The 20,348-nt window shown below is 32.4% G+C and overlaps 1 protein-coding gene across 1 annotated transcript; it reads left to right on the top strand.

Annotated features, from left to right (window-relative positions):
- Positions 1-741: 741 nt before the first annotated feature.
- On the top strand, positions 742-18,493 carry LOC123542082 (cell death abnormality protein 1-like). The gene is made up of 22 exons (XM_053531693.1): positions 742-796; positions 1,180-1,231; positions 1,772-4,171; positions 4,783-4,900; positions 5,442-5,548; positions 5,715-6,103; positions 8,025-8,171; positions 9,127-9,214; positions 9,437-9,501; positions 9,757-9,793; positions 10,152-10,255; positions 11,039-11,164; positions 11,990-12,138; positions 12,714-12,849; positions 13,161-13,289; positions 13,566-13,668; positions 14,484-14,560; positions 14,790-14,924; positions 15,560-15,688; positions 16,302-16,462; positions 17,040-17,175; positions 17,347-18,493. Exons 2-22 carry the CDS (start codon positions 1,186-1,188, stop codon positions 17,428-17,430), a joined length of 4,866 nt encoding a protein of 1,621 aa, XP_053387668.1. The 5' UTR covers positions 742-796; positions 1,180-1,185; the 3' UTR covers positions 17,431-18,493.
- The last annotated feature ends 1,855 nt before the right edge of the window (positions 18,494-20,348 follow it).

Raw genomic sequence — 20,348 nt, 5'->3', positions numbered from 1 at the left:
TAGGCTATCACTTCTGGTTTATCAAACCTGAAGAATTAACTTAAACCTACAGAATCGATTTAAGCACTCTGCACATAGTCACTTCGCCATGTACCTATATGCCAATTTAAAGTCAAACCTTTAATGGTTATAAAGTTATTATGTTCCTACTCTGTGCTCAACATCATCTGTTTTACGATGTATGTGTACACAGACACAAAAGAATCCCTAGGACTGGAATTAATGCTTACTTATGTCAAGTAAGACGGGAAGGCGACAACATGACAGCAATGACAAGATGGTGATAACACGACTGTATGATAGTACGATGATTATCGTGCTGTCGTGTCATTGCCTCATCACCATCGTGAAGGCGTTGTATCACGTCTTTTCAACGAAGGCCAAAACACCACAGGGACGACACGAACGCGATAACAAGACAGCGAAGACACGATGGTGATACAAGATAGTTTGATAGCACGATGATGATTGAGAGACACGATGACGAAGACGCGAAGTAATATCGCGTCTTTGTAAGCTTGCTGTCGTAGGATCGCTCCGTCACCAACCTGTCATCGCGTCTTCGTCATCGTACCTTCGCGTCTTTGTCATCGCGCCTTTGTTCCATCTCTATCGGGCTATCGTTCTATCGTGTCATCATCATCGTGGCATTATTTTTATTCCACGTAAAAATGTCGTTATCATTATGATTTTCCAATATACCCGCTTTATGAAAACTTGTTTTATTTCCAGATTTTTCAGATCAGTCTAGCACAAAACCAAGTGATCAACGGTATCTGTAGTATTAGCAGAATTGGTATATCTTTCCGTTATAAATTTTTTTATGAACCTTTAGAAAGAAATACAAAACATTGACCTGAACATGAAGAACTTAATTCCGTGTTATAGAATAGTTTTTTTTATATTCTTATTTTTTATTTAATTTCTTGTGTAAAGAGGTAGATTTGTCTACATGAATATAAGATATATGTTATATAACTACTGAGCTGAGGAATACCTGATAAATAAACAAAAGATTTTCCTCGCTTTCCTTTGATGTTCAAGCCGTCATAACCCAGTCTGTGCACTATCGTCATCAAAAAGTTTATTCGCAAATTTGTTCTTGGAAACAAAAAAGTGAATTCAATTTAGTCAATTTGCTGCAATGTTTATTTAAATGTGTTCTTTATTGTTTTGCAGACAATTATGCTGCTAGGAAAAGTTTTATTGCTTTTAATATCCTACAGGATTGGTAAGTAAATGAGCTTTATTATTTCAAACGCAGCAGAAGAAACGGAGTGAGTTACTGTATGTTTACCAGTTACTGTTTGTTTACCGTAGCACAGTTAAGTTATGTGTAGTGTTGAGCAGACATGATTTCATTCATTGTGTTATAAAACCTTAACTTATATCCTGTAAATCAAAACTGCTTATTTCTTAATATGTCACATGTAAATGTTTCATAGCCTTAAGGCATAAGAAGTACTAGATTATGACCATTTTATAGTATAATGCAATAAAACAACAAAATCTGGTTCATGTTTGTGCATTCATCTCATCCTGTGCTGTATCAAAATTTACATGGAGATTATTTTGTACTTTTGCATCAAGTATGAGCAAGTTTTAAACCCAATATGATAATTTGATTGTTTAATACTGAATGACGTTTTTGATACAATACAAACATTTGTCTTTTAATAAATTACATTTTATTCAAGATTTAAAATATTTTATACAAAGGTGAAATAAAGGCACATGATATAGAATATCAAATGAATCTCTTTTTTTCCAGCAATATGTCAGCCATGTAACTATAGTTGGTGTGATTGCTGTCAAAGAGAAAGTTGTAATTACAACGGTATATGCACATATGGCTGCAAAAATGGTCATTGGGGTGACAGATGCCATAACTCGTGTCCAAAAAATTGCATCACTTGCACTGACAACTTGCACTGTGGTAGATGTGTCGATGGCTTCTATAACGGTTTTGACCATACAAGTATGAATCGACGCTACGATTGCAGTCTGAAATGTTCAACTAGGTGCAAAAAATGCGTCGAATCTTATTGTTATGAATGCAATGAAGGATATTACTTAGCTAGTGGACAGTGCTCGAAATGTGTTAAAAGTTGTAAGTCGTGCACAACACAAACATATTGCTTAACATGCAATGATGGTTACTATTTGGATCGAAGTTCTTGTAAAGTCTGTGACTATTCCTGTAAGACATGCTCGTCACCAACAGAATGTAAGAGCTGCTCAAATGGATTTTACTTATCCGACAAATACTGTCTGCAGTGTCGTTCTCATTGTATCTCCTGTTCATGGAATGACAATTGCAACCGATGTCTCGATGAATACTATTTAGAAAATGAGTCCTGTCATAAATGCAGCGACCGCTTTGGACAATGTTACATGTGTAGTTCTCAATGTTTGTCTTGTGCATTTAGTAATTACTGCAGTACTTGCAAAGAAGGATACTTCGCACATAAAGGAGTTTGTCAACAATGTAGTTTAGGCTGCAACTCATGTACATGGTACAGCAATTGCAACGGCTGCAAAGCAGGATACTATCTGCAAGGTAGTTACTGTAACAAGTGCCTCGCTAATTGTATTACATGCTCATCTCATTCAGACTGCACCAAATGCCAATCTGGTTACTACCTGGAACATATCATATCATATCAATATTCATATCAATATGATTCATGTGTACGGTGCCCGATTAATTGCGACTCCTGCATTTCACAGCACAATTGCAATGAATGTAAAGCTGGTTTTAAAGGGCCTGTCTGTTCGGATAATTGCTCAAACTGCAAAACTGGATCTGCCTGCGACCAAATTACAGGCCACTGCGGTGATGGCTGCACAGAAGGTTACACTAGTGCATCATGTGACAGAAAATGTTACAGTGTTTGTAAGTCTTGCTCACAACAATATGCAAACAAATGCTTTGGATGCGTTGAAAATAGATATGGTAAAATATTTGACTATTACACTTGCGGGAACATATGCCCTGAGCGGTGTCTGAATCAGGCATGTGATGATGATACAGGTAACTGTCTTTACGGCTGTCAAGATGGATACTGGGGACCAACATGTTCGGCCACTTGTTCAGATAATTGCATTGAAAGCAAGTGCTACAGTGAAAATGGCTTTTGTTCAAGAGGCTGTATAAAGGGATTTGAAGGAGAGCGTTGCAGTTGTCCTCAGAACTGCAACTGTTTTGAAGATGGCGTTTGTAAGACTTGTAAACACGGCTTTGCTGTTATTCAAAGGAACTGCAAATGCACGGCATGCTTAGATTCTTCTTGTACGTCATGTTTTAATTCAACCTATTATGTAATGGGTAACCATTGTTGTCCATGTAGTCATAACTGCAAGAATAATGAATGCATCTCTGATAGCGAATGCCTCAGTGGGTGCAAAATCGGATATTACAGAAACGATTGCTCTAAGCTTTGCACAAATAATGACATTAACTGTTTAGAATGTTTGTCAGACGACAACAATGATTATGGTGGATGTAGCAGATGCTTTACAAATTATTATCCGAGCCAGGAAAACAGAGTATGTCGTTTATGCTCAAGGAAATGTAAAAATGGAACATGTGATTCGAGACACGGTAATTGTTCCACTGGTTGTGAAGATGGGTGGTGGGGGCATACATGTGAAAACCGCTGTAGCCCAGGTTGCGTTATTTGTGCACAAAGCGATGGAATATGCTCTGTATGTGCTGATGACAAATATTTGTATGATTGCTCTTTAACTTGCAGCGAGACTTGCAACACCACTAATGTAATGCCTAGATGTAGAGTAATAGATGGGACATGTGTATTCGGCTGTGTAAATCGAACATTTTATGGAACGAAGTGTGAGACGAAATGTAGTTCCACATGCCAGGAGCAAACCTGTAATCAAATAAATGGTGCATGTCTAAATGGTTGCACAGGGAACTACTTCGGGCCACAATGCGAATATAAATGTAAAGACACATGCTTACATTCGAAAGATGGTAAACTGTGCTATGAAGCCAACGGGACATGTCTTTCAAACTGTCAAAATGGTTATCATGGATATATGTGCAATATGACATGTAGCCAAACCTGTGCTAATAGAACATGCAACCGACTGACTGGAGCCTGTGAGTACGGCTGCAATTCTGGATTTGAAGGGTCTCGTTGTGAAATGGGTGAATATTAACTAACTTTTTATACACTAATTTAATGTTTACGTAGGAAATACAGTGTATATAAATACAGTGTATAAATTAATATGTATTGCAAGAAAAGTCAATCATACATAATATATTTGTACACAGTGATATGCAGCGAAGTTATTTTAGACCATGTAATATCTCCGTAAGACCGACCGCATATATTCACTTGCAAAACTGCAATACCCATATTTACAGTTATTAATATTCGTCCCTTTAGCCTATGTAAAATTGAAAATAATAATGTTAATCAGCAGAGAAAAGTGACGAATACATGTTTAAGATATCTTTGGTCACATATTTCAGACAGCATTTTTTTGTAGAATAACTTTCTATTTGGATAAGATAAAATATGCCATTGCAATAACTTTTGTCAATCTAAACTTCTTGATCGTTCATTAAAATGTCCTGGTGAGCAATATATCACGTGAAGTATTCCAACTTCTCTTTTATCAAATTGCAAGTTAATGATTTGATATAACTTTACGTTCACGACGAAATAAAGTTTTATTTCAAAGATATATTTATCTGATTACAAAGTGACAAGATATCTGACTTAATGGACAACCATTTCATAAATATTTTAGCATTGGAGCATACAAGTGACGTCAGTCATAGTAATCTTAAGATCGGGGCATCAGTTGGAGCTACCTTCCTTGTAGTGTTAATTGTTGGAGCGATTGTAGGTCTTTTGCTGATTAAAAGGTAAGTATAACAACACTGGATGCTGAAAAGTATAATCATTGTTATAGTAAAAATATTGATTTTAATACTAACTGGCTTTCATACGTAATTTCAGTAATTGATCTTATTGAGCTGTATAAGATGTTACTATTAGGTAGATACTGAAGAAAAAAAGTTGTTAAATATGCATTTGCAGTAAAAATGGCAACGGAGCTTTAGTGTATATAATTTCTCTTCTCAAGTTCAAATTTAGTAGCTTGGAACTAAATATTTTAGCAAATATTTTGTGCCCCTTTAAAAGGAATTTTAGGCAATTCTTATTAATTTTTGATTTGGACAAGGATCATTGAGCTACTTTGAAATCAATTTTGAAAGTGCCAAATTCTTGTAAAAAGCTTCACAAAAAGCAATGTGTTACCTTGTCAGAATGATACGAATCATTCCAGGTTCCGTTCCGTTTGTGGTTAACATAGTATAAACTTACATAATTTCTATTAACTGACTATTCTTTCAAAATATTATTTTTATACGTGTGCAATTTAAAAAAATGATTTACTAACAGGCGGCACAGTAAACGGAAACAAGAAGACGAAGCCATAACAGATACCACTGTAGTTACTTATAGTGAAGTAGTATTAAGCGGAAATCAAGAGGAGCAAAATGATGCAGGTAATCCATTTTACCCTTGCAAAAGACATATCGGAACATTCTTAATGTGCAGCTTTTGAATATACAGTGGACATGAAGTAAAACTCAAATTTCTGTTTATAATAGAAATCTATAAGGAATAAAAGCTTTTACCCTTGATTTATATCAAGATTTACACATATTACAGTATATGCTGTGCCTAACAAACCAAAGAAAAATGCAGCTGAACGATCGAAGACTTCAGACAGTGATACCGAAAGTAAGAATGCAGACTACCAATTGAATAATACAAAACATCACAACGTAAATTCAGTTAATATTCCAAACTACACCAATGACTCTGAATATGGAGAAAACATGTCGAAAGACAAGAGTACAAAAGGTGACAATGATAATATTATCAACAGGACACGTAACAACAAACGACCACTTGCACAAAATCCGAGAGTTTTCTATGAAAATACAAATGTTCAAGAGTCTGTTTACAGGAATTCAGAAGCACAAAAAAATTCAAACCGATCGGCTTATTCATTCTTAGAGATTGATGAAGAAGATGTAAGCGGCCTGGCAGCTAATGTGAGCAATTTTGTTCATTCCTTTTTCTTTCATTTATAATATACTGAATAAAATAGCTAAATTGCTTTTATTCTTTTTTATATTTTTAGCATTACTCAAAATACGTTTTATTTTGAAATGAATTGTAACGTTAAGGTAGTTTTGCATGTTTGTTAAAAAACTAATTTTCAGGATGCTTTTGTCTTAAGGAGTTTGAATAATTAAAATAAAGTTGTCAACTTGTCAATATGCATTTCAGCAAACCTCTGAAAGTCTATACTTTATTGTCCATAATGTAATGTCTGGAAATACTGACTAAAGCCTGGCCATGGTATATAGAAAAGATTGTATTTTCATGAATAAATGGCGACCCTTAAGTAAAGGTATTAAAACAACAATCTTTCTAAAGATAAAATATCATATCACAAATTTCGACACGTCGAAAAATTATAAATACTGTCCTCAAAATAATCTGAAATGTCACATTAACCGAGAGCAAATATTTCAAAACGAAAAAGACGGCCCTATACATATTTTTTTTCAAGATGCCCATATGTTTATTTACGACATTGGGAAGAGTTAGTAAAATTTACACTGTAGAAAAAATATATTTGCGAAAATGTCATAGAAATTTTGATTTTTCCAATAAGTTCAATTACGAAAGTGTGCGTGAGGACTACTCTTTTCAAAACAGTGTATCAAAAAAAAAAAAAAAAAAAAAAAAGTTCAAGCACTCGATCGTCTTATTATTTGCCGTATTTTCTCATTGTATTTTTAAGTTTAGAAAATCAAGGTTTAATCAACACATGTATTGTAGATAAAATTTGATTCTAAAGTGCAGACTACCTTAAAGATATATTGAAACTTCAAAAATGCCATGTTACACCAATATATAATTTCATTTATTTTACTTCCACAACGCTTTTTAAAAATATACACAAAAGTGTTTTTTAGAAAGAACATTTTATAAGAAAATAGAAAATGTACAAAGATCGTAGCATAGTCTGATTTCAATGAATTTTGTAATGTCATCAACAATATACTGTTCCGAACGAATATTTTAAAAAGTGCTTATTTGAAGTAGTTTAGATTAATGAGACAATATCTTTCAGTATTTGTCTACATTTTGTTACGTGTGACAAAACTAAACTTTAGCTGACCATTATCTATTCTTATTATTGTTTGTGATGTAATACTAATTTTCTTAATTTACTGCGTCAAGTCTGGTTTGATATAGAAATAGGGATGTCAAACCTATAGTTAACTCATAATGGTAACAAACTTAATTTTATCGTCATTAAAACCAGAATCCTAGATATCTATAAACAACATTAGTACAAATATTAACAACTACAGTATTTATAAACACGACTTTAATCAAGTTCAGAATGTCTTTGACAAAATTGAGATTCTCGTCAAATAACATCGAAATTGAAAAAGGCAGACACCACAGAAATGTCAAAATCTATCATGAATGTAATAGAAACGAGTTTTATTTTTCTCCTAGTATGTCCAAAATATTATTGTTTACGAAAACAATATCTAAAACCATACTTTTACAGATGGCCAACACTTAAAAAATTCGATACACTGATGTCAAGAGTATTTAAAAAAAAACTAAACAAAATATCTGTACTTCGCATTTAAAATTAGGGGACCGCTAAATATCTAACAGTTGTAAGGAATTTACCATATTGTATTTAAGGAGATTCACTACATTAATGTTTAACAGCTTTTTCTGTAAAATATTAAATACTGTAAGTTAAACATTTTCCCACCCTTTTCACATGATTTGTAATTGTATCTGTATACGGCTATGAATGTGCTATGCAATTTTATGCCAAATAAAGATTATGTTATGTTACGGTATGTAATTAAATTAAGATGCTGTTAACCACAAACGAAGCCGGGATTAAAGTTATATACGGTATTGCATATTCAGGTACAAGAGAACACTACAACAAGAGGTGACGAATTTGATTATGCTTATTACAATGTGGCAGCTATGAAGAAGAGAAAAGTGATGTTGGACGAGTTGTCAGCATACGTTTCGAAGAAGACAAAAGATGACTTCATCGATGAGTTTAATGCTAGTGTTACTTACAAAAATAATAAAATCCATTTCGCCTTTTAAGTAGTGTTGTCAATGGTTACGCAAGGTGTTGTAATACCCGGTCCGAAGTCATTTTTTAAATGTTATAAGCCATCGCAATCTATAGTATGTATATATCAAACTGTTCCGAAATTATAAATAAACACATTCTAGTCGGTCGGCTGCTGTGTTTGGAAAATTTAAATTCGCTAATTAACATATACATTGAAGTTGAACTGACACTGTCCATTTTCTGCTTCGTGGGGAACAGTTATCTTCGTTTTCCAATTTTCCTTCAAATAGAATATGTAATAATTTGTAATGTGTTATGTAACAAATAAGATGAAATTATGCTAAACCGGTGCTAGTGGTTGTAAGAGGTGCTGCAATTCCTATACCTCTCATGAACAGACTAAATCAAGTTTGTTTTTAAAGATCTCCATAAGACTTTATTTACCTTATTTGAAATATAACATCATTTTGATTTTTATAGTTATACTTCGATTTTCAGTTTTAAAATGTTAGACTGTTTAAAAATACATTTTACACCACTTGAATACCTGGAGAAATATATACAATTTCATTAAGCATACACTTAAAATTACTGTGATTTATGTTCTCTACGAAATGTACCAAGGCAAAATAAACGATTTTCTACCTGTTCTAAACAATTCGGTATATATGTGACATCATTGATCTATAAAGTAGGCAATTCCAAAATGAAAATGCAGATGGGAGATATCAAAATATCATACAAGAGCCTTACATGAAAATCAACATCAAAATCAAACCGAATAATAAATCTTACTGATAAATCTTACAGGTTCGCAGCCTATTGACAATTATAAAACCGACTTGATATAACTACATCAAGTTTGTTTTAAGTATACTTGTTACTGCTACTGTTCAGTCTTGTTTAATAAAGTATTCATTTTGTTTTGTTTCCTTTTAGGAACTTCCAGCAGGTCTAATCAAAGCTTACACAGAATCGCAGAAGAAAGAAAATATAAGAAAGAATAGATACAAAGGAATTTATCCATGTTTGTTTCATTTCTTATCTAATTATATAATATATAAACCAAGCGTTGTAAAGGGACTTCCGTGGAATACATGCTTATAGAGTTCTTCTGAATTTCCTCAGGATGCACATCTTCATTTTTGTAAAAGCATTTGAAATAAGACAATCGTATGAATGTTTGAATGTAATTAGTTATCTTATATAAATAGGATCAAGTTAATTGATAGGTTCTTCTTTCAATTAGATGACCAAAGAAGAGTGGTTCTAAGAGAAGGTGACTCCGATTATATAAACGCAAGCTACATAGACGTAAGTAAATGATAAGTAATATTTTTTTTCTATAATCATTTACTGTGAAAATGAACATACAATTTAAAACAAATACCCATTCATTTGAGATAGTGTTCAACATATCCAAGCTTAACATGTTCTATTATAGGTTGTGAAGGAAAAGCCCGAGGCATGTTACGCATATTATATTTCATTTGTACAGTATAATTAAAACATCGTTGTTGGTTATAAAAGATCTTTTCTTAGGTAAAATGTATTGTTTTATTTTAATAGGGATACAAGAAGATAAAGGCTTACATAGCTTCCATAGGTAGGTTGTATATCATTTACACAATAGCCTTTCACATTGTTTAAACCAAAGACAAAAATGTCGATACATGTCATACACTGTTGATGCCTAATTTCACTTATTAAAAATCAAGGTCTATTAATTCTGTGCAAATTGTTTGTGATATATTTTTCATATACTGATACTATTGTTTACGTTTACATCAGGAAAATATGAAGGACTAGGACGAAGAGCGTAGTGTTCACCATGTCTTAGAAAATAGGTCATAAATCTGATATTTAATAGGAGAATATTTTTTTACCCTGAATAGATACAATTACTCTCAAGAAATGATATATACATGTATAGATTCTATATGTTGTTGCTATTACGAATTAAGGTCCAACATATAAATACATGGAGGATATGTCGCCATTCTGGAGAATGGTATGGCAAGAGAAAGTGGGGAAAATTGTCATGCTAACCAAGCTGTCGGAGGCAGGGGTGAGGTTCTTATATTTTTCTTAATACATGAAATAGTAATTGTATAGTGATGAAGCCAATATCCAGTTTAGCAACCTGGCGTAAGTAGCCTTCACAGATTTTATCATACAGTATTTTATTATATGACTACCCTGTAAAAGAACAGTATGGTATTTGTAAGTATCTCGTAGAAAATTAATGTTCATAAGAAGTAAATGTTTATAGTCAATCCTCCTCTTATAAAAAGTCATAAGGAACATATTGTAAAAGAAACAATTTGCAAATGTTATTTAGACGTGAAACAAATACGTGTTTAGTATATCACATGGGGTTGTTTATAAGAACATGAATTTCAGTGGCAATTCTCATTTCCTGCGGAACATGTGACCTATCACCAACCAGTGAGATAAGTGGAAGTTACGAGGCATAAGATATCGAGACTTATTGCTAATATATACCATATCGCATCGTAAGAAAGTAGTAAATTATGTTTTATGTGTAAGTGAACACTTGCACATTGGGAGCTTGATGTTTACAGTTATGTATTACTGCAATTTATTAACCTGCCCAAACAGCATCAAGCAGTCGAGTACTTATAACTCAGTATATCACCAAAATCAGTTTTTGATGCTTGGTATTTGATTTTATCATTTATGCTATTTTGATTATATATTTAATTGTTATGCATTCTGTGTTTGTTATTAACAGTTCACAAAGAGCTAATATAGAGCGACTCGGAAGGAGCATGTACATAAACTGAATGTGCAAATGTTTCACTATTAATCGTTTATATTGTTCTTTAAGGAACCAAAGTGTGATCAATACTGGCCAGATAAAGACTGTAGCGAGGTGTGTTTGGATATCCGGGTTACAACTGATCGCGAAGAAATATATGCTGATTATACCGTCAGATCGTTTACTTTGCAGAAAGTAAGAAAATTTCGTAATAAAAAGTAAGAGCTGGTTAATATTATGTGAGTAAAGTTTAGTTTTGAAAAGTATAGTTTTTGACGTAAAACTTCAGTGTTGTTATATTTTTTTGGTCCTTTGAAATCATGGCGTACACTCATTTTACTGTAATAGAATACCGCTTAAGTTGCTGCTAGGGAGCGTGAGGGATGTTGCACTTTACATTACCTCTCATGAACATACAAACCGAGGCTTGGTTGCATTCTATGCTTTCAAAAGATCTCTTTTACAATTTTTATTTCAGATACCCTGTCTACATTCCAGTTTGTTTAGTTATGCACACGTTTTCTCGTCTAGAGCAAACCCATTGTTTTAATGCCGCTTTTTGTGAAACTTCAGTTTGTCTATCATTGAAGGCTCCATGTACACCGCCGTACGAATACGTCCGGTTCAGCCAAACCGAGACTGCACTATTTTTGTCGTGTTGGGCGAACTATGGTTTTTCCACTTTTTCTGAAATATTATTATATGACATGATTTATCTGATCTTAACTGATACGATATAGTGTTTTATGATTTGATAGATATTATGGGGACGTGATATTATATATTCAATATGATACCGCCGTCAATAGTTTTATAGCTTTCCATAACGCGAATTGCCCATAAACATAAAGAAATCGTTATACATGACAAAACCGTATATTAGCCAAAGGCACTTATAAGAAAAAGGTAAACCCTTATAAGAAAAAGATACACCCTAACTTACATGTTGACACTGGAGTATTTAAGACGTACTGAGAAGCAAGATTTCCGACAATCATTTAAAATACAATTTCATTTAAGAACTCCGAAGTCAGAAGTATCGTTCACGCTCATTTCACAGCATGGCCTGATAAAGGTATTCCTGATGACGTCACCAGTTTGATAGAATTTCGTCAGAAGGTCAATAGCTTATGCACGGATCTTGATGGCCCTATTGTTGTTCATTGTAGGTTAGTACAAACCCAAGATAAAGTATTTGTGTTAACTCTGGCAGAATTATTCTGTCCTGATGTTAAACTTTGTCCACTTAAGGTTGATGTACCTCGAGGTTCCAACATTTCCATAACAGAGAAATCCCACTATGAACTGATTATTTGGCATGATATTAAGTCCAAGAAGGAAAAACGTTGAACATTTCTATCAAATGTGTGATATATCATCAAATCATAGCTTTTGATAGAACAAGTACAATTATTTTGATGTTATAAAAGATAAAAGGTAAAGGTAGATTTCCCAGATACACAGAACACCAAAAACACAGCCATAGAGACATGCATCGCAATGTAGACCCACAAAAAAGACGATGTGACGAAAAATATTGTATACATGTTCTTATTGTTTCCGGTATTCAGTTACATATATTAGGAAATTGCTTTTTTCACCTATGTTGCAGCTAAACGTTTCCATGATACAATCGCATTTACAACGTACGTAGTATTTAAGGAACGCATACTTATAAATGTATTACAACATACGATATATTTCTTTTATAACATTTAGTCACGTACGCTGTTTATGTTTGCAGTGCTGGTATAGGGAGAACAGGAACTTACATTTCAATAGATAGCTTAGCGCAAGAAGGCGAAGCTGAAGGCAGAGTTGACATCTATGCGTGCGTCATAAATTTAAGGGAGCATAGGGTCAATATGGTTCAAACTGCGGTAAGTTAAAATACTGACGAATTTAAAATAGAGACAAAAATTATATATATCTTATTTTGTTTTTCATTTTGAATTTCAAAATAATGAATTTCAAAATCGGTATATTTAAATGTTTGAATGTGTGGTTAAATACATACTAGTGATAAATATCAATTTGACAAGTACTGGAAAACTCATACAACGATCTATTCCAGCAATTTTGTTCTCATATACATAAAGCTATGAGACATCGAAGACAAAGTATTTATAACAAAAAATAAAATAAACGAAAATGTGACGTATATTAAAAACCTTCTACGTTTATTTTCCAGGGGCAATACCAGTACCTTCATAATGCCTTAGTGCACACGCTGACGTTTGGCTGCAAACCAATTAAAGCTTCCAAATTTCATGAGTACATGTCAACCCATACAACTGAACAACTTGGAAACCAATTTCTGGTATCTGTTACTTCTGATCTCTAGTTGGATGCTGAGTAGAGAAAGAAATCATTAGGTCTGAAATTGTTTAAATAGTCTGGCTAAAGGACGTAAACGCACATCATCTGACAAATTGACACGGTATAAACATAAAAAACATCACAAAACAACTAGAAAACGCATTCGAAAATCCTTTGACTACATTTCTATAAAAATAGATGTCAAAATATATCTGAAATTGTATTTCCTCTACGGTTGTGACAGATTAGCTCTTGATAAACTTTGTGTGAATTTCAGCATTTACAAGCTTCTATCAAAATAAGATCTGATGACGAAACGGAGGCAGTCAGAATGAATAAAAGAATGACAGACAAAAATAGGTCTGATGCTGACATTCCAGGTGATAAAGTTTTGTAATTGCGGATGTTCATTTATTTGAATATTGGTATTAATCAGTGAACAATGCTATGGCCCAAAGTGGAGAAATATGTCCTTTGAAACTAAATATTTATGTTTATCTATGTTTGGACCATTCTTAAATAATTATTGAAACATCCTTCCAGGAAGATATGAATTCATCACATATTTGACAGTGAAACAAAGACATATTTTGGGTATTATACGTCTAGTAAGTTTAAATACCATTTCGATTTGTCTTTGTATATAGTAGAAAACGAGAATTTCGAAGTTTCAACAGACAAATTTAACATGTGTTATAAAAGATTATAACGTTTGATTCTGTTCACATGATATTTGTTTAAGCCATTGAATAAAAACGATAAATACAAAAATGTATTCGGCAGGCACTCGCGTTTCATTTTTGTTAACACGGTAAACAGTTTCAATTCAATCAAAACGTTATAAAGCCATACATTTTATTACTATATTTCACTTTTTAGATACAAAATACCGGTTTAAGGACCTCTGTATATTACTAGAACCTAAACTACAGTCTCAAATATAAATTTCCGGTTTTTGTTATATGACCGGTCTAAAATAAATACACATTTACTGGGCTAATTAGCATAGAATTAATGCGAACACTTATTAACTGGCTTGCCGGTCAGAAAGCAAACTATAAATCCGGAGTCGATATGGAAGTGTCATTGTTGTCAGTGCCAGCGATTCAATACGTGCATGTTATATCTTCATTTTTTTAATAGAAAATTATATATCACGCTGACAGTTTCTTAACATTTTTAATTTACATTGAAGGAGATATTTGCAGACCAAGACTACATCTTCGCAGAAAACAAGGCATGTCAGGTTATATCAATGCCCTCTATATCAATGTAAGTGAAAAGGCTAGATATTGTGTGTTAGAGTTATTTTTTGTGATGATTATACGATTATCGTTATTAGAATAGTGAGTTTAAATATTGTACATAACAAAGAACAAATTGTAGAGCAGAAATGCTTTACTTCAAATTGATCCGGTAAGATATTAATATACGTAAATAGCGTATTAGAATGTTCACATTAAAATGCATACTTTATAAAATAATTTGTTTTTCAAAACAGAGTTTCCGGACTAAGAACCGATTTCTTGTTGCACAAACCCCATTGAAAAATACCGTTGAGGATTTTCTTACCCTGATTGTGCAGGAAAATGTTTCTTGTATTGTTACCCTGGAACCAAGTTTGAACGGAAATAAAGTGAGTGCATACTATTGTTTTAGTTTTCTATACGTACTAAATTATCAGAAGGAACTTGATATGCGTCTCATTTTTAATTTTTAGAAACATACTTCCCCGTATAATGATATAAAATTCGACTATAAAACCATTCGCTATGTCATCGAAAGAAATTAGTATGTAGGTATAAATAATCGCGTTTGTAAATGATATATTTTGCAGCCATTTTAAAATCGAATGCGCCAAGATACAGAAGAGTTATAATGTCTTATAAGTTAACAAATTCATACCGTCACTTATAGTGAAACTGAGTTTTAATTGATATTGGCATAGTTAATAACTCTTTTATAATTATCAAGGGCAGTGTTTTAAGTTAAACAAATGAATATAGTAGAACAAAATTAGTTACAATGTGAGTACAATTTGTTTTAATGTAGGATAAAAATTGGTATTAATGTAAGTAAAAATTGTATAATTAATTATTTTTCCAAGTCAAGAAATGGTTATAATGTAAGAAAAAATTCGTTATAATGTAAGTAAAAATTCGGTATTCCTGTAAGTAAAAATTAATGATGACTAATTATAAAACAAAATACCTGAAATATAAATCAATGTTAACTATTACATATAATGCTGTTGATTATAATTCCAAATAGACCGTCGGCACTTACTATCCTGATGACAGTCAACCACTTAAAGTCGGATCCTGTACTGTTCAGTCTGAAAAAGCAGACTGCACGGACCAGTATATACAGAGGAAACTAAACATAGTGTACCAAGGAAAAGTAAGTACTGTAACATGCATCTTTGCACACTTGATAATAGAGATGTATCTTTAAAAGAATGTTTCCAGAGTAAACTTTAGCATCCATTATAGCGTAGGTTAAGGAATAAAGATGCGGACTCGCCTTTTCAGAAAAGTATTTTTGCCCAAGCCTCATAGTTGTCAGTACATTTCTCGTTCATGACAGTAATTACACTTAACCAGGGATGCCTGGCGGATCAGGAAATTTGGTTTCGGTTTCCTCATAATTTTCATTATGCTTTCGCAGTCAGAATATTTCAATAATAATCTTGTTTCTGCTTCTGATAGTGTGTGTACTAATTTTATTTATGCAACAAACAATAAGGCAGAAATAGAAATATGACGTAGACGAATCAATATTGTACACAAAATATTTAACGTAAACAAAAAAAAAACAAAAAAAACAAAACAAAATAAAAAAAACAACCCACCCACTTGATGCACTGTAAACTGATGGTTGTGCTGATTAGTGCATAATATGACCGGAAATAACGTCACAGACATTAAATCTCAATACTGCTTACTGGATGATACCGTTATTAGATGTTATACCATAGACAATTGTGTTTTTATTCCCATACCTTTATGTACAGTCAAGTACGAAAGAAGTTACAGTCACACATATTCAATTTACAAAATGGATTGAAAAGCAGAAGCCTCCAGACGACCCAAAGATGTTCATGCGTTTTGTGAAAGATGTAGAACTGAAGTGTGATGGTGATGACAAGGAAAGACCCGTTTTGGTTCATTGTTTGTGAGTATACATGTTGAACGAGATTGATTTTGCGAAGAATGTTTGAAATATCACTTTTATTGATTTTTATTGATTTAATGGTTTTGATGATATATTGTAATACAAAATTTTATCTGTTTAAGGAAATGCATTGTACACTGCAACAGATTTCGCTTTAGAAGTAACAAACATATATTCAAATAATATATGTCTTTGACTTTAAGATTAAAACATATTAACTCGAGATATCAAGAAATGCAGAAACACAGTACATGTCATAAACGTTAATGGTGAATAACTGATAAATGACTGATATTTCGTTGACACCGGTAAAAAGTATTTAAACCTAAGTATTTATATTATAAAAACAGCCTACAATTTACATTTCGATATATATTATACACTAACCGACTTGCAAAATTTCATTAAAAATTTTAATATATAAAATTAGAAATAGATTCTCCCGGATATTTTTCCAAGCTTTGACTTGACGTCAGGCAAAAATATGGTGAATAGAGACTGTCTAAAGATGTTTTTGTTATATAAGCAGCTTATAGAGAAATACAATATTATGCTAACAAATGTATCTTCTTCGTAGGACTGGTGCTGAGAAGAGTGGACTTTTCTGTGTTGTTTCCATACTTTTGGAGAAAATACAACTTGAGCAAGAAATAAGCGTGGTGAACACAGTGCGTCAAGTCAAGAACAGGCGGCACAAATCTATACCAAATAAAGTAAGTTCAAAAATTAGTTAAAGCAGCAATAAAATGGCACTTATTGTTATAAAATATTGACAAGTCAGCCACATAACTTGTATGTTTGGATTGCTATGTATTTGGTTCTGTGTATATTTTTCTATTTTCTATTTGTTTGCTGTTTTTTTGATGTGATATCATTTATTTCAGGAGCAGTATATTTTCTGCCACCAGTGTTTGGATGAGTATCTACATACATTTGATACATACTCGAATTTTTGTCTTGAGAGGTAGTGTTTCTTCATAACTGAATTCAGAGACAAACAACACGTGTATATGAAACACTTAAATATTGTAACCAATTTGTATACATGGAACATAATTTTTATAATGACTTGAATCATACAGAGATAAAGTAATGATAATAGTATGCTTCGCACAGAAGAGAGGCTACGAAAGAAAATCACACAGAACAGGCGAATATATGCTAGATGGTTTCAAGAATGTACATACTATTTTTTATATATTGTGCTGCAATCGAAGTAGTGTATCTAAAACATTGATTTTCACTTGTGAATATAATCATTGCCTTTCACATGAATATTATTACATCACTCGATCTGTGCACTTGTGGTATAATTATTTCCCATCTGAACTCCAAACAATATCTTTATTCAGGTAAAAAATACCGTTTACGATATTTTATTTCATAAATTACACATTTTATGGTGAAGAGGATCATATGTACATGCAATACACTCAAAAGGAATTCATACTGGACAATTTGGAAAAAAGTATACAAAACGATATTGTAACGTAATATACTTACTTACATCGTTAATGAAAAGTAAATATGTTGAGTGAAAAAGAGGCGCTGTATCGTAAGTGTACTTAGTAGTAACGCTGTTTGAGGTTTTGGGTTTTGTACCTGTAGGAAAGTAAAGTTGTAAATAGCATAATGTATGTTTTTACATGTCATGTTATATATTCCGTACACATTGTATTTGTCATAATTATTTTCGTCGAATACCCTATTTGGGTATTTTATTTGGGTATGTTACTAACACGCTCGTGTAGCTATGTGTCACAGCTAGTCATGTTAACTTTAATAGAAGGCAATTACCGGTTGTCTGTTGGATTTTTTTATGAATTTGGTCTGTTTAAAAATTTTTTTGGCTTCAACATATTGAAAAAAATCTGGCTCCTAAATCATTGACGAAAAAGCTTTTCTGGTTCCGAGTCAAAATGAAGGAGAACATTTACTTCCATTCACTGTGTAAGTCATTTTTCTTCGCTTTTAAACTGTTTTCCTATAGCACATAGTTACATAATAGGACAAATATATTTAATGACTGCATTATTGTTTCGCTTATATGGGTATAAACTACATTACGACTTCTTGCAAATCGACGAGTTCCGCTTGTGATTTTTGGATGGGTTCCAAATATCCGTGGGTTGCTTCCGTGTAAACGTGTAATTTTAATAGTTGCTTACTGCAAAAAGATGAGGTTTCTTTAGAAATAATTATGTAAAATACAAAATATGATAAATATTCTTCTATCGATGTTTGCAAAAGCAGATAAAAGGCCAAAAAATAAAACCCAACTTCGCTAAATTTTATTTTTTCTTCAGTTAAATATTTTACTCAAAAATATCTTTATATCCAACCAAAAGTAGTTTTAAATTTGGTTCAGGTTTAGTCTTTGCAGAGAACTTTGGTAACTATTAAATTTTTCATTTTTCTTATTGTCGATTTTCAAAACAATTCTGAACGACGCAATTTTGATTTTGCTTCTTTTATGAACGACGTGAAATCACGTGCAATCTCGCGGAAAGGGTCACCCGTGATACTGTTGCAACAGTGTTGTTTAAAGAAAGTAATCATTATTTTCTTTATCTTTAAAATGCATATTGAACCTAACAATATATATTTACATCACACTTTTTGTCCAGTATTTAGACATAAGATAATTTGCTTTGACGTTTTAATATTAAACATTGCAACAGAAGAGGAGTGCAAGTTTGATTTGGAAATATTTAAGTTGTATAATGTAAAAGTTATAAACTATAACCATTGCAATACACAATGGTGACTGGGATTCCATGAAAAGCGGCTTATGGCACCCATTTCAAATAATCGGCTAACCCTACACTAGGTAATAACGTGCATCATGACGCGTATCGTCAATTGTTATACAAGGTGTAGCTTTATTGGAAAGCCATATAATTATGATTTAAATGTCATACAGAAACACCAGATAATAGATTCTGAAAGGTTAAATGCAGCAATCATAGTTCATTATCGTAATTGAGCAAGTTGTGAATTTGCTCCACAGTGGGCTATTCAGTGCAATGTATGTCCTTTTTGAATTGATGGCAAATGGTTATACAGCAGGTTAAATGGTTTATGACATAATATACCTCGAAATGAATAGAAATTCAATGATAATTTAGCAATTAAAACACAATGTGAACAATACAGAACTTCGCTGTAATATGATACACCTCATATAAAGTTTCAACAATTTATTCTATTCAGATAAAAAAGAAATCGACATTATTCTTTATCATAGGGAAATCCTTAGAAACATTGAACACCACCAAGCAAAGTGATATCGAACTCGGTTCGATTGAGTTAAGAAATGTGCAACGAAACCTTAAGCCTCCATTCCGCTAAGTACCTTTCCTGATACAGATATGTCTAGAATTCAAGAAAATGTACATTTTTCTATGGCAGCAGGAGATTTTCTTAAAGTGTATCTAGATACTGGTACAAAAGTTTTATCACTATTTTCAATTGAGTCCTTTGGATACAGGTGGTTTCAAGGATTAAAAAAAAATATTTCTAAGTAAGTAAGTGACTAAATATCAACCTATTGTAAACAGTTATCACCATTTATTCTTAAATATTTCTTAAATATAACTATGATCAAATAAAATGACATTATTAATTTCACAAAATGAATTATATTGCAGATACTATGATGTGTATTGGAGTTTAAAACTTCAATTAACTATATTTTTTTCTTTCTGTTTTATAAAATTTTACAACATTTTTAAACCATTTTTCCGTGGTTCCTGATATTAAATGGCCTTCAATTTTAGTGTACAAATGCATGACAGTATTGTACACACCAAAATGTATGACAAGAGGATGATTTTAATTTTAAGCTTTAATCTAGATATGCAGGCAGACGTAAGTACCGTATTTA

This window comes from Mercenaria mercenaria, chromosome 19 (assembly GCF_021730395.1).
Source record: "Mercenaria mercenaria strain notata chromosome 19, MADL_Memer_1, whole genome shotgun sequence".
Lineage (NCBI taxonomy): Eukaryota > Metazoa > Mollusca > Bivalvia > Venerida > Veneridae > Mercenaria > Mercenaria mercenaria.
Note: the sequence above shows the minus strand (reverse complement) of the source record. Positions and strands in the feature narration are given on the sequence as shown.

Bases quoted from the DNA above. Each gene is read 5' to 3' on its own strand.
- LOC123542082 (XM_053531693.1), top strand. From the start codon at position 1,186: ATGCTGCTAGGAAAAGTTTTATTGCTTTTAATATCCTACAGGATTG. The intron at 8,172-9,126 runs GCTAGTGTTACT...GTTTCCTTTTAG, and splicing joins ACTTCATCGATGAGTTTAAT to GAACTTCCAGCAGGTCTAAT. The intron at 16,463-17,039 runs GTGAGTATACAT...TCTTCTTCGTAG, and splicing joins CCCGTTTTGGTTCATTGTTT to GACTGGTGCTGAGAAGAGTG.